This window comes from Coffea arabica, chromosome 6c (genome assembly GCF_036785885.1).
Source record: "Coffea arabica cultivar ET-39 chromosome 6c, Coffea Arabica ET-39 HiFi, whole genome shotgun sequence".
Taxonomy (NCBI): domain Eukaryota; kingdom Viridiplantae; phylum Streptophyta; class Magnoliopsida; order Gentianales; family Rubiaceae; genus Coffea; species Coffea arabica.
The window spans coordinates 3,772,514-3,787,362 of NC_092320.1; the positions used below are offsets into that span (position 1 = coordinate 3,772,514).

Here is a 14,849-nt window from a genome sequence, read left to right on the forward strand (position 1 = left end):
CCTTTCGAACTCCTCTGGCTTCAATAATCCTCCATCCGCACAACGCCAAGAACACCAAGAACAACCTGCAGATATAAAGAATACTGAAAATTGAATCGCGTTAATGCACAATTAATTGCCAAAGCTTCTGCTGGCATTGGTACTGGCTCAACTTTCGGATAGTAGCTCGCATGATCTAAATCATGATGTACCTGAAGAATGGACGCGAGACGAGGCTTGTGGCCTTTTTTCTATTGTATTTTCTCCGTGACTCAATGAAGCGCAGAATTTGTAACCAAAAGTCTAAAATCATTTTCCCAGAAGCTCTTGCCTTAGAAGACCATTTTTTTTTTTTTATTCAAGTCAAAATTCTCTCAATTCTAATAAAATGTAATAGGATCAGGTGTAAGTTTGATCAGAGCATATATAGATAGAACTTATAACGGAATCTCGAAAAATAAGTAATTTTTATTGGGCCTTTATTCTTTTTGTAGGTTCGGCAGGGTTCTTATTGGTTGGGAAAAAAATTTTTTGTCCCAAAACGCCAAGTTGAATCTATTGATTTGATAAATCTCACAATCAGTTTTTATATGTTATGCTATCCACCTATTCGTATAGCCTAGAAGCTTCCAATTATTTGACATGTGTCGTTTTTATGATTATTGAATTATTTTATTATTTAATAAATTCGATTATTTGTTAGTTAAATTAAAAGTTTTAATTTCGTACATACCATTCAACATAAATTTAGGTGTTTAAATTCTTATTTTATTTTGAAATTTAAACTACTTTTAATCACCAATTTATAGTTGTGCACAGCACAGCATGGGATGCAAAATTAGTACTAACTACTAAGTTTAGTCGCTGAACAAACGCTAGTGAAATGGGGATAAATAATTCACCTCGATCATCCCACTATTCCAGGCTGGGTTGCAAGCACCCTTTGGTCCATGGACAATAATTAACAACAGTTAAAACCCACCCTCTGGCCTCTCTCTCTCTCTCTTTAACTTCAATCCTGACACTAGTTCTTCGTCGGTGATCTTATCAGAATTAAAGGGGAAAAGAGCCAAAAACAATTTTGATTGTTAGAAGATGAGTGTGATTGAAATTCTCACTCGCGTCGACGCGATCTGTAAGAAGTATGACAAGTACGACATCGACAAGCAGAAGGACGCCAACATCGCCGGCGACGATGCCTTCGCTCGCCTCTACTCTGCCATCCAATCTGACATCGAAGCCGCTCTTCAGGTCACTATTAACTTCTCTCTCTCTCTCTCTCTCTTTTGGGTATCTAACTCGTTGTGCCTTCTAGGGGTTTACTGTTACTCTTTATGCAAGTATGAATTGAGCTTGAATTATGTGGCCGTTATATTATTTTATTTACAGAAAGCTGAAACAGCTGCCAACGAGAAGAATAGGGCATCGGCAGTAGCCATCAATGCTGAGATTCGTCGAACCAAGGCGAAGTTACTGGAGGAGGTTCCCAAACTCCAGAGATTGGCTGTCAAGAAGGTCACTCTTCCACTTTCATTTATTACTTCAGTTTTCATCTTCGTTTCGTTTCTGGTGATTTGTTAGGAAATAAATTATGGCGAGGGCTTTGATAATTTGTTTATACAAGGGAAAATTGTAGGGAAACAAAACTGGCCTTTCAATTCGTCTGATACACTATTTCGTATGTTTATTCGGAAATTTTCTGATATCGTTCTGCATTGTGGAGTTGGTAAGCGACGGTTTCTTCAGTTATGGTGATTTTCAGGCTTTCTGGTTTCTTATCTTTTGTCTATGTTTTTTCTGTTGCAAAGAAGCATAACAGCTCTCCAAGAGTGCTTAGACATAGTGTCATACAGTAAAACTTAAGATGGTAGCTTTTTTGAATTTGTCTTAAAGATCCAAATGATTCCTTGTTTTGAAGGACAGCATCCGATGTCTAGCTGCTCCATTTGACAACTAAATTTTGTATCTAGGATGCTTTTACTTCTGATATTGCTGTTCCTTTCTTGTATAAGGAAAATTCAGGTAAGACGGAATCTAAATTTTGTAAATGAGTGCTTTTACCTTGAATTGTGAGTAATACTAATTCTGCAACAGCAGCGTATGTGAAATTTGGTTTATTTGGGATGAATAAAAGGGGATGTTATGAATGAATTAATCAAATTGACCCAAAAAAAAAAGAACAGAATAAAAAGGAAGATTCAAATTCCATGTGACAACCTTTATAGCTGTCCTTGTGGTGCAACCTTTATAGTTAATAAGATTATTGTGATGAATGTGACCACCGACCACTTGCTTTCATTTTGCAAAATCTCCTCTTCCTACCATTTGCTAATGTGTGCATCTCCAACCGCAAAATGACTTTTGGTAGCAATTACACCTGTCAAGTGAATCCCTGTCCTTCATTAATATGGATTTTACAAGTTCTGTTCTGCTGGTTCTGCCGTTGAAAACTTCCCCGAGAATTTCATCACCCATCTTTCACATCATGCTTCAAAACCCACACACTTCTCCTCCTTTGGAAGGAAACATTGATTCCAATGTACTGTAAACGTCTAAATCCCTTCTGCCAGTGTGTTGCTCTTACACAGATCACCTGTTTGCTGTCTTCTTCTTTGACACAGGTTGTATGACTTGGAATTTTTCCTCCCACAAATATTTGCTTTTGCTTCCGAATGAATCAGCAACAAAAGGCATTCCTCATGTCAGGATACTGTTGGAGGATATGTTTATTTTAACTAAGAATACATTTAGTCCTTTTCTGCTTAAGAAAGGAAAATTTTTTTTTTGACCCCCTCCAGTTTGGAGGTGGGGGCGTGGATGATGGAGAATTGTTGAATAATGCCCTGGGGTAATTGTGGTCTCATATTTAAAGCTGTTGAATGTTTGATGGTTATGGAAGGTTAGAGTTAGTAGGCTTATAGTATTGATGGGTTCATAGTAATTTGTTTGATATTGATTGCTGGAATCAGGAGGACAAGGTAATTTTTGAATGCTGATGGCAACAATTACAGCTATTGCTTTCTGGCATTTGTTTGAATTCTGGGGCTTTGATTGAGAATGAGAAAAGAGGGAGAATGAAATAGAAGTAGAAGGGACCCATATTCCAATGGCCTGCAGCTGTGATAAGCTGAAGCAAAAGGTGATAATCAGAAAGAGAAGACAGATAAAATCATGGATAACTTTTTCCTACTCCGTCAGTGTAAAACCATTTTACACTGATGGCTCACAATTTACGCTGCCACATTAGTGGGAGTTGGTAATCTGTTGTAACCTATTGTCTACTTTATTTAATAGTTTAATTTCTTACTCCTACATTTTTCTTTAAAATCAATGATTTTCTCTTTCTTTAGCTTCTCACCATATCGAGCATCCATCCCATCCCTCTTTCTCTCCCTAACCCTCTTTTCATCCATCATCTGCTCTTCCCAAGCCTGCCAACGGAAAGTTTGAAAGAAAGCAAAATTTGGGATCAAATAGGTACTAATGTGGAATTTGTTTGGGATAATTTATTTATTTATTTTTTTCACTGAATAGAATTTTGGGTAGCAACAGATTAAAGTGTTGGAAATTGAATCAGGTTTGGCGATATGGTCAATAAAGCTTCTATGCTGCTGTGTTTGAGCCCTGACCTTCAGAACCCTTTGTACTTGTTTTCTGGGGTAATAATTGTTTTGGTATGTGATTTCCAGATTCGATAGTGAATAGCTGAAAACTCTTGAAGTATTTTAGGCCAGTGAAACCGTTGGGTCTTTGTGATACAGGAGGTCCTCCAGTTCATTGCATCATCTTCCTTTAGAAATTTTCAATCCAGGAACTTTTTTAAACATGTTTATGAAATAAATAGTGTTCCTATAGAGAAGCTTTCGTATTCAGCATGCTAAAGAACAAGAAGATAAAGAAAAATAGTTGAAGTTTTCAATACGCGTAGCCTCAGGAGTGATTCCTTTATATGAAACTCTTTGTTTTGTTGGGTAAATACGTAAAGTAAATTTCAGTTAATATAAAATTTTATTTTTTTAATAGAATAGGTAACAAGCAAGGACATTGGGTTACCGAGTTTCTTCAGCGAGGTTGGCCAAAATAGTGAGCCATTAATGTAAAACCATTTTACATTGTCAATTTAGGAAAGATTTATCCTAAAGTTTATGCCCATTTTTTTCAGTCATTCTAAAATTGATGAAATTATGAAGTTTTGTCTGCCCCCACTCTCTCTCTCTCTCTCTCTCTCTCTCTCTCTCTCTCTCTCTCTCTCTCTCTCTCTTCTGTGTGCCTGTGTACTTTTGGCCTGGCTATGCCACAAGTAACTTTTATTTTGGGTTGGATTCTGTTTTCATGATACTCTTTATCTGCAGGTTAAGGGGCTTTCGGGTGAAGAACTTGCTGCTCGTAATGATCTGGTACTTGCTCTTCCAGATAGGATTCAAGCCATACCAGATGGTGCTGCTGCAGCACCCAAGCAATCTGGAGGCTGGGGAGCTTCTGCTTCTCGTACAGAAATAAAATTCGATTCAGGTGGTATTTTGACCAGTTTATCTGTTTAATCTTCTCTTTTTCCTTTCTTGGATCAAACACCTAAGGATATCCTCTGTAACTTTCTCTTTTAACTTCTGCTTTCTCACTAAAACAGATGGGCGTTTTGATAGTGATTATTTTCAACAAACTGATGAATCAAACAACTTCAGACAAGAGTATGAAATGCGGAAAGTGAGACAGGCATGTGCTTTTCTGGAACTTAGTAGAGTTGTTTCTTATATTCTGGAAACTCTTTTTTGTTTTTCTCCTGTGAATATCCTGTATTCTTGGTTCTTTTCATTACTTGTACATCTTCATTCGTGTAGGATCAAGGTTTGGAAGTCATATCAGAAGGTTTGGATACACTGAAAAACATGGCCCACGATATGAATGAGGTTTGCTGCTTTTATGGATTTTACTGTTGCTTTTCCATGTGCGCTGGTATTTATTTGTGCTGTTATGCATTTTGTGCAGGAGTTGGATAGACAAGTTCCTTTAATGGATGAGATTGACACCAAGGTTGAGAATCTTGATCTTTCCTAGTCAGTCTTCAGAAGTGGTCCATTTTCGTGACATAAATGCCCTTGTCATTACTTGCAGGTAGATAAAGCGACATCTGACCTGAAGAATACAAATGTCAGACTTAAGGATACTGTAAATCAGGTGATATGAGCTGCAATGTGGAATTCTCATTTTCCATTTTATTGCTACTGTGCTTTGCTTCACATTCATTTATTGTTCCTAATAAACTTCTGTTTTTGTTTCAGCTGAGATCTAGTCGAAATTTCTGTATTGATATCATTTTGTTGTGCATTATTTTGGGAATTGCAGCCTACTTATACAAGTAAGTCCTTTCAAATGAGATTGTTGTTAAAACTCAATGGACTGCTCTCTTTTACTCATCTTTCTCGGAATTTTTTAGCATAGTTTGTGCAATGGTTGCATGCGTTCTTAGTTGTTGCCACTCGGCAGGCTGAGAGTTTCAGCTTTTGTTGCTGGAATACTTTGTTGATCTAATTTGTATTCTCTTCTTTCCTGCCTTTATGATTTGATTTTTTTATTAATTGCATTCTTTTGGAATTTCATACTGATGATTGGTAATTTGTCTATTTTGCAGTGTACTAAAGAAGTGAAAGTGCTTGAAAAGTTTGGACGCTAATGTATAATGTTGGTCTTTGGATTTCCCTTGCATCAATTGGAGGTGTTTTTGCTTCAGCTTGGTTGTAGAGTTGGAAATATTTTTTAAGCTTTTTATGTTTGCTTTTAATGCATTTGTTGGCTGTTGCATTTTGATTTCGGCATAGAGATTAATTGTATTAGCCTATAATACCTACTAAGGCTCTAGTCTTTCTACTTGAAGTTTATTTCCTGACTTGTATGTTCTTAAAATTTATGAATTCTGACAAACATGAGTTGAGCTGGTTCAAAATTTATGAATTTGTCAAGGCATCAAACTCCTTTGACGATTTGTCAAGGTAAGCAAACATGGCGGGCGGATTAGTGTTGGTCTGCAGCAACTTATTGCGTTGATCAAATCAGATCTGTATTGCTGCGACAGTTGCATTTGATTACATATGGAGGTTGCCTCTCACCAGCCATGTTTGTCAGTAAAGATATGTTTTGTCAGTTTGTCTATGCGTCTTCCTGCCTTCATTTTTCTTTTAATTTTTAGTTAGAAGAGAGGCAGGGCAGGGACGGGACAGGACAGGAACGAGAAAATTGTACTACGTGTTGTTTGTTGTATTCACAGTTCGGGAAATGACTAGAGTCTAAAAGTAATCATAGCTGATTCTCTACACCAATTGGCTGTTGTGGATCCCATAAATGCTAAATTAATTTCAGTTTTTTTTTTTTTTTTTCAAAAAGAATGGAGAAGATGTTCGAAGTTCCGCTTAGCCTGTGTTGTCAATGAAGTTTTATTTTTTTAATTTTTTTTTTTAAAAAAAAGGGATCTTTAGGGGGCAAAGTATAATAGTATTTGTTTTGGTGGATCCCAACGACAAAATTAATAAGAAAGACATCAGCTTACATAATCCCACGAAGTAACCAAAACTCTCGAAGAGCATGCAATAAACACGAGCAAATATTTACATGGCCAATTGCAAACAGCTCTTTCTCGTTTTCTGCTGGAGTTACACTACTAAGATCCTGTACAATTGAGCCTCTCTTAACTCTTTGCTAGAATGAACGAGCAACGTCGGACGGTCTTCCGCTGAAAATTCATAAAAGTTAAAAGAGGCGCTCATAGTTATTTGAAATGATTCTCCAAATCATGTCCACTAGTGAAAAATGCTAGAACGTTGATCACGTCTTCATCTCGCGATATTCACAGTTATATATTCAAGGAATTCGTGAACTAATAAAAGGTCATCCATCATTCCCAATCCACACACCCCAAATATATACAAAGACGACTCCTACCCAGGGACTTCTTACGTAAATACATAGTGCATGAAGAAATGTTATTGTCTGTGCACCTCACACTTTACACTCCATAGCCATGAGTACTGTTAGGCTGAAGCTGCTTTGGAGGCGAGAATTAATGTGGATGGCGCTCATGGTCACTTTATTTGTATTGCTGGTCTTGTCCTCTTTGCCAGCTCGATGCCTCATTCTCCTCAAGCAAAGGCCAAACTGTATAGATCTTGATACATCATGATAGAGCCCAACTGATCCGCGCTGGAGTTGTTTCTCTCCATTTGGTTTGTACTGCAAGAAACGGTACCTGTAGTGTCGTTGCTCGTAGACTGGGGCTGATTGCCCTCCATTTGGCCTACTGATCTGTGGGTTTGTTTCTTGTGGGGGTGTGTGAAACTAATATCCCCTTCACCACCATTCCCTTCTATTGTTAGTATATTTTTCCTCTTCCGCATGTGCAACAAACCATTACCGGAAGAAGAAGAAGAAGGAAGGACAGCATTTTGCAAATAGTCTATGTTAAAGTTGTCCCCGCAAACGGATGAAGTCTTGTTCCCTTCGAAACTTATGTTGGATACTGAGTCCACGCAAGGAGGGCCAGTTTGTGAGGACGCCTTGCTGCCTTGGAAACTTATTATGTTAGAGACGGTATCCATGCAAGCAAATTCTTGAGAGCCAAAGAGAAATGGTACCATTGGACAGTCTCTGTATAGATATTCTCTGACCATTTCAGCAGTTGCGGGAGCCGTACTTGTTGTTCCCATAGGGACAGGGCAGTGTTTGTCCAATTTTGGATGGCATTGAGCTGTTTCTTTGCTTGCAGGACCATTTCTGTCTTCCCAAAGGTTTCCTGCCGTGCCGGTTTTCTGCCTCACTCGGCAAAGCACCCAGTCATCCAACTGCAAATTCAAAAGCGCATACTCAATTCCATCGACCAACGTTATATTTTGTTTTGACCAGAGCAAAGAAAAGAAAAGAAAAGAACAGAACAGAAAGCTTCCCGTGATGAAAGATCAGAAAGTACTTACACACTCCATCTTCATTAGAACGGGGGGGTGTTATCAAGAGGAGCCAAGATTTAAACAAATGCTAGCACACCAAGAATTATTCCACCAATGGAGTCTGACTAGGAAAGTGTAAAACCTTAATTATATGTCATGCAGTACTAGATGTTAATCCGCAAGGGTCGTTTGTCGGCACAATATAATACTTTGAAAGGGGGCGCAAATTTACGATTCTATATTTCTGTTATAACCATGGTTCAAAGTCGTGGTCACGGTCACGGTCGCGGCCCGAAACGTTCCACATCGGTCTCGGCATATCGATCGCGGTCTCGGTGAGACGCAAATTTTAAAGTATTTAATATTCTAAAAATTGTTAATAATATTAAAAAAAGTATGCTAAACAAAAATAATAAAAAATAGCAAAAGAAATGGCCGAGTCAATCCGTCACGGTGTAACTCGGCTAATTTCTCGTCTTGACTCGGGATAACTCGGAGTGATTCGGTGTAACTCGGCCGAGTCAATCCGTCGCGGTGATGTCTCTGCCGATTTCTCGGCGAGTCAAGTATCTCGGTATCGTTTCGTCACGGTATCGTATCGGTAGGGGCCGAGGCGGTGACGACTCGGCCGAGACTTCGAACCATGGTTATAACCAGCTTAAAAATCAAAACTAGCTACACGTGCAGCAATCTTCAAGAAGAATACGAAATGATTATGGTCCGCACCAAAGATCAATTATATAGCAATATGTTATTTAGTGAGTATAAACTGTGGGTTGTAATAATGATCATGAGGGTATCAACTTACTCTCATAGATCTTTCTTTCTTGGCGGTCCAAGTTGCTTCGGGCAGCCGATACTCATGCATGATCCAGTCAGTCTTGTTACCCTTTGGGGGACGTCCTGTGTAGAACACTAAAGCTTTCTTGGCTCCGATGACCTTTGCACCAGAGGAAGACAGGATAGGCTTATCGGTTCCAGTAGCCTTCCAGTAACCTGAGGATGCCATTCGATTAGGCCTCATCCCATTCGGGTACTTCCTATCCCTCGGAGTAAAGAAGTACCATTCGTCCTCCCCAAATAGAGCTTTCTCTGCCAAGCCAAGATACATGCTTTTTTCTTTTTAGCGTTACAAAGCAGGAACTAGTAAAGGAAGAGTAATACATGGGGTCAAGTACTTACTTGGTAGATCCCAGGGGTTAAATTTGTAAAGTTCAACATCAGCAATAATAGCAGCCGGGAGTGGAATTTTGGTGGCTTTTTTCCTGAGATAGTGCACGATGAGTTCCTCATCGGAGGGATGAAATCGAAAGCCAGGAGGGAGCTGAATCTCTTGATTGAGTGGATCTTTTTCCATGGAGCTGCCGCGGACGACCAAGGACCAAGGAATTTATGTGTCTTGTTGGTGTAAGAACCAAGGGAGGGGGAAGGGGAAGAGGAAGGGGAAGGGGATGTGTCTGAACTGGACACCTCGCGATATAACCAAACACTACAATTTGGGAGCAAGCAATATTCACCATCCATATATATACTGCTAATATCCAAGGAGCACCCACCCTGTCTATATATATATATATATATCTCCACAAAAAAAAAAGAAGAAAAAAGAGAGATCATGAGCAGATTGCGCGTAGCTTTTCAAAGATTGAAAAATTAGATTGCATTGCATTATATATTTACACGCAGGCCCTGTCAAAGAAATTACTTGAAATTAAACTTAGGAAAAGTACAGGTTTTTGTCTGTTTGTTTTTGAGCCTTATTAGAAAATCCAAGCACATAATAGCATATCTCCTGCGAACAGGGGAGCATTTCTACCGTACATTCAGCTTTGTAGTAGTAGTAGTTTATACCTTTTTTTTTTCTAATTATTATTTAGTTAACATCGGCTGCTAAGTTTTTGGACTTTGGATGTTATGACGAAAGATAAGGGTAGATGCGTTCTTCATCAGAGCAACCAAAACTGGATATTGTTATTGACCAAAAGAAGGAAATTAAATAAATGCAAATATTTCAGAACAGATATATAATTCTTAGGATGGATCCTTGTATGTGCCCACGGGACGGGATAAAATAAGTGGAATCTTTATGACTAGCTTTTTCTGAGAAAGTGTAAAACCTTTTCACACCCTTTTTTCTTTTCGTCTCTTTTCTTTTTTGAAAAGCGATCATTCTCATACTTAATTTTCAACAGTCGAATGCTAAAAACGTAATCCAGACATCAGGACGGTCAAGTTAGGCTGTTGCTGAGATAACTCGTCAGCATAGCAGACGTTTATTCAGACAAATCCACAAGCTTAATGGCTGTTTAACTAAACCCAAAAAAGAAGAAGAAGGAGAAGAAGAAGCGACATTGCAGGGCAGCCAAAGGCATTTAGTTGAAAGAAAAATCAACAGCCACATTCCATTAACATTGTAGCAGCTCAGCTGTGTCATTCGGGAAAGTTAACAATCCGACATTCCCATTCCAAGTCTTGATCCTGTGTGCTCCCTAAATTCCTTGCCCCACCTGCGCCAGAGGAATCAAACACGTGTGCGTTTCATACCCTTGTCCTGGATTCCCTTTTTGAAAATCACCAGAGGTACTTGAACTGTGCAAAGCACAGTTTGGGCCCCTAAAAATTTAGTCGAATACAGACAAGGGGCAGGACCTGAACAGTCAACGGCCAGATTTTGGCCAAAAAAAATATGCGGTCCAGATTACAAGTTGTATATCAATTTTCACAACGTGTGTGGGGCACGTAAATTTTTGTACTAAAGTTACACGTTGTGCAAACAAAGTTAAGCCGCGTGCAATCAAAATTACGCGCTGTGTAAAATGATCAAAATGCCCACTATCCGTCGAATGCATAGCATCAAATTATTTTGACACATGATGAATGAATAGAAATATAGGAGAAAATTTGAGCATTAAAGCAATTGAATTTGACAAATATTATTTGAACTCTCATTTTTGTTAATCATACTTTCGTTATTATTTTTATCGTATAGTTTTTGTTTATTGTAGGAACACAATTAACACAATATGGAGTATAAATAAAATTTCTCTCAAAATTTGTTGTGAAGAGAAATTCCATCTGTGAAGTCAACCTTTCTATTTATTGTGATTTGAATAAAGATTTTTGAACCACTATTATGATGATACCTAAAAAGGAGAGAAACTTAATATATTATAAGTGCATTGGTGTATTAATAGTAGTATAGTTTTATTTAAAAAGCAGTCGTAATACTTTTAGTACTTTAATAATGAGAAAAAGTTTAGAAAACTACTAAAATATGGCACAATCTTCAACATCAATATATCTTACTATAAACTTTCATATTTTTCTTTCTTTTGATAGAAGAATCCAGTTCATCTATTTAAATTCTGCTTAAAGGTGACAACATTATCCTGCAGCTCCTGAATATAAATAGCAAGATTAGATAAAAATATGGGGCCTGTTTGGAACCTGAGTTTTTGGGAGTTTGTCTAAAATTTTACTGTAGTACACTGTAGAAGTTTTTGAAAAAATTTTGTAGAAGTTTTTGTAAGGTGGAAAACTTTTTTTTCTTTTTTTTCTTTTTTTTTTCTCTTTCCCTTTCTTTTTCTTTTTCTTTCTTTCCTTTTTCTTTTCTTTCCTCTCTTTTTCTTCTTCTTCTTCTTCTTCCCCGTCACCTCCGCACCCCCAGTAGCAACTCCACCTCCCGGCTGCCCCGCCTTCCCCCTCCCCCCGCCACCCCCTCTGCCCCTTCCCACTCTGCCCCTTCCGCCGCCCCCATCTGCCCCCCTCGCCACCCCCGTCTACCCCTTCCCCCTCTGTCCCGCCTTCCCCCTTTCCCCCGCCGCCCCCCTCTGTGTCACCCCCCTCTGCCCCTTCCCCCTTCTCCCACTGTCCCCTTCTGCGCCGCCCCCTCTGTCCCTTCCCCCTCTCCCCGCCGCCCCTTCCCCTCTCTGCCCTCCTCGCCGCCCCCCTCTGCCCTCCTCACCACCCCCCTCTGCACCGGACGTAGAGAGAAAAAAAAAAAGACAAGAGAGGATGATGGCAGAGGAGGAAGAGGGGGAGAGGGAAAAAAAGGAGGAAAAAATTTTCTTGTTCGGCACCGGCAGCGGCACCGGAAATTGGTGACGGAGCCGGCAATGGAAGTGGTGGTGGGGGAGGAAGCAGAAGAAAAGGGGAAGGGAATTTTTTTTTGTTGTGTTTTGGATATTTTAAGTGTGTAGGTTAAAAACTGTTGATAAGTTTTTTGGGATTCCTGTAGCAAAAGTTGTTAAAAAACTAGTTTTATACAAACTTGGTAAAAAACCAAGCTTCCAAACAGGACCATGAATTGCCATGTTTCCTGGTCTATATATACAAATTAGAATTGAACTATTTTTTTATTGCAAAAACATCTTTCTAATCAAAATTGAAATTTCTAACAATTTTTTGTCAAGTCACACTCTAGGCCGAAAACCTCAATTGTGACTTCCACCACCAACTGCAATCCTTGTATACCAATCCAATTCATACTACAACACTTGAGTAATTAAAAAACAAACAAAAATTAACTTTAGTTTAAATATATACAAAATCTTATTGGATCCTTCAATTAAATTTAAAGGCCATAAAGTAATTGCAAAAAGAAAGAAATGGAGAAAAACGGAGATACAAGAATGCCTAACTAGATTTATCTTGGTGGAAACATCACATGATATATCTTTCTCCTAAACAAATACACAAAATTGTAGATAATTACAAAATGTAACCAAAAAACAAAGAAAAGGAAACAAACTATGAAGTAAGAAATCAAAATGTGAAGTAAGAAATCAAATCATAGGAGAAGAAAATAAAAGAATGAATTTTTGTTCTATTATTCATAGAAAATGATCATTGGTATAAAATGAATTCTAAATTTTTTTTTACATATTTTAAAATTTCACATTTTATCCATGAAGAACTACCAAATAAAACATCATCCTATAAATTTAACAAACAAATGCTAGTTGGCTATAACATTATGATAAAAAAATAGAGCAAACATGCGAGATTAGTGATGAAGAAAAAAGGAAGAAAAGAAAATGTAAAATGGGATAAAAAATAATAAAGAATTCTTTTTGGTAAGTAGTTATCATCTTGACAAAAAAAAAAAAAAAGAACATGGCAACAATCTTAGTTAGATTAGTTTTAAAAAATAAAAAATAAAAAAAAGTGAGGGATGACAGTAGTTACTGCAAGAAGAAAAAGAAGAGATAGAGTTGATGGCTTTTTCTTTGATTTTAATACTATAAAATAGATTGTCTAAATCATTTTCCCCTTTTTTTTCTTCATAACAAGTGGTTGGACTACTGTTCTCTTATCATACTTCATATCATATCATTATTCCATGGCTCAAAATTTGCAGCCCGTTTGGATTCTTATAATGGCAGAAGAAAGGTCAAGGCAGTAAAAGAAATGAAAACTTCACCTCCCATCGTGCCGCGTGGCACTGCCCAAAGAAGTTACAGTGGAACCAACTGGGAGCGCATGTGGTGTAAAGTAATCTTGAACCCTTAAGTCCCAACTGCCTGGACAATATCTAATCCCATGATTAAAAAAATCCCTGTAGTGGCCTGTAACGCAAAACGCGGTAGGTTGCAGCTTGTAGTTGCCTAATTGCCTAAACCATTCCACTTGTCAAAAGTATACGTAATACATGTGTCAAAAAGATAGGCTGCCACGATAACTTGATTTTTTTCTTGTATACAGGGTAGATATGGAACACATGTATGCCATTGCCAATATTAAGGATTCGCATAGTCATGGGCAGGGCATCCTTTTTCTTCTTCTTCTTCCTTCTATCGGGTTCGGGGCAAAAGAATCCCTCTCCTCTTTAACCAAAATGTTAGGCTGTACGACATTGCCACAAAAAGAAGAGTATAAAGAGCTTCTTGCTGTTGAATCCTTCAATGCCTGTTTTTAAAGAAAAGTCATAACCATGATATGTATTCCGTCTGAGATTTTTTTTTTTTTTTTTTTAAAAGACGAAATGTTATCCTGAGCCTTTTCCATACAAGAAAGCAAAGAGGTTGCTGTAAATAAGACACAGCCAACAAGAAAAGTTTGCTAATTCTCATAAATTGCTAAGTCAATAATAAAATGTTTTCAGTGGTGACGTCCCTCTTTAACGTACTTAGTGTACCATTCAGGATGGTTAAAGTAAATCGTACTTTCACTGGTATCACCATTCCATGAATTTAGCCTAGTAAGTGTGGTGGTTTAACATGGTGTCATCCTCTAATTAACCCTTCTTAAATCGTAACTGTATATATATATATATATATATATATGATCCTGATTCACAAATATATGCTTCCAACGCTCTGGAACAAACAAAACTTGGCTCAGTGTTAAAACATCTATCTAATCATGTGCCATAACAAAACTTGATAATACCATTTATTTTTTCCGAATACGATAGACCTACATTTATTCTATGCTATGAAGAGGAGGACCTGAAGAGGCCCAAGGGAAAATCGCTGGAGACTGAATCACCATCGGCCCAAATGGGTGTACCACGCACCCGTTTGGAACCATTTTAAAGTGACAGGTCATATATAGTAACAAATTGTGGACGACAAATTTAAACTCTTGACCTCCCACCTCACCAAAAGCCACTGAGCTAAGCTCGGTAAAACTTGACTTGATAATACTACGCAGTAGTATATATGTAATTAAAAGTCCCCATGAATAGACAGATGATTTTTTAGTATTCGGTGGTGACGTAAACAGAAAATGAAGGTGGCTCTGCCAATTGGCTTCCAACTCCAACCCATAAAACAAACCTAAAATATCCCAACACACGCGTATGTATATATTTCTTTTGGCTTCATGTTTGCAACGGCCAGCGATTTCCGAATAATATTCCGGCTAAACCATAGTGCCAAAACATTCTCATTATAAATGTTAAGCAAAAGCAATAAGCCAAAATCACCCTCTGGACTG

General features: G+C 38.0%; 2 protein-coding genes across 3 annotated transcripts; one reads left to right on the top strand and one right to left on the bottom strand.

The window, feature by feature from the left end:
* Positions 1 to 833: 833 nt before the first annotated feature.
* Positions 834 to 5,975, top strand: LOC113695867 (syntaxin-71). The gene is made up of 9 exons (XM_027215046.2): positions 834 to 1,230; positions 1,369 to 1,494; positions 4,332 to 4,491; positions 4,607 to 4,692; positions 4,818 to 4,886; positions 4,966 to 5,010; positions 5,092 to 5,154; positions 5,259 to 5,335; positions 5,609 to 5,975. The coding sequence occupies exons 1-9, from the start codon at positions 1,075 to 1,077 to the stop codon at positions 5,622 to 5,624; spliced, it is 798 nt and encodes a 265-aa protein (XP_027070847.1). The 5' UTR covers positions 834 to 1,074; the 3' UTR covers positions 5,625 to 5,975.
* Positions 5,976 to 6,739: 764 nt separating this feature from the next.
* On the bottom strand, positions 6,740 to 9,442 carry LOC113695457 (NAC domain-containing protein 18). Of its 2 annotated transcripts, XM_072052125.1 has the most exons (4): positions 9,093 to 9,442; positions 8,719 to 9,002; positions 7,602 to 7,808; positions 7,411 to 7,531 (listed from the first exon to the last, which is right to left on the bottom strand). In XM_072052125.1, the coding sequence occupies exons 1-4, from the start codon at positions 9,265 to 9,267 to the stop codon at positions 7,475 to 7,477; spliced, it is 723 nt and encodes a 240-aa protein (XP_071908226.1). In that variant the 5' UTR covers positions 9,268 to 9,442; the 3' UTR covers positions 7,411 to 7,474. The 2 variants fall into 2 exon arrangements, with proteins under 2 accessions (XP_027070370.1, XP_071908226.1); XM_027214569.2 differs by having other exon boundaries at positions 6,740 to 7,808; positions 9,093 to 9,439.
* Positions 9,443 to 14,849: the final 5,407 nt, after the last annotated feature.

Bases quoted from the DNA above. Each gene is read 5' to 3' on its own strand.
- LOC113695457 (XM_027214569.2), bottom strand. From the start codon at position 9,267: ATGGAAAAAGATCCACTCAATCAAGAGATTCAGCTCCCTCCTGGCTTT. The intron at 9,003-9,092 runs GTAAGTACTTGA...TTGGCTTGGCAG, and splicing joins TAACCCCTGGGATCTACCAA to AGAAAGCTCTATTTGGGGAG. The intron at 7,809-8,718 runs GTAAGTTGATAC...TTGAATTTGCAG, and splicing joins AGAAAGAAAGATCTATGAGA to TTGGATGACTGGGTGCTTTG.
- LOC113695867 (XM_027215046.2), top strand. From the start codon at position 1,075: ATGAGTGTGATTGAAATTCTCACTCGCGTCGACGCGATCTGTAAGAAG. The intron at 5,011-5,091 runs GTTGAGAATCTT...CATTACTTGCAG, and splicing joins TGGATGAGATTGACACCAAG to GTAGATAAAGCGACATCTGA. The intron at 5,155-5,258 runs GTGATATGAGCT...TTTTTGTTTCAG, and splicing joins TTAAGGATACTGTAAATCAG to CTGAGATCTAGTCGAAATTT.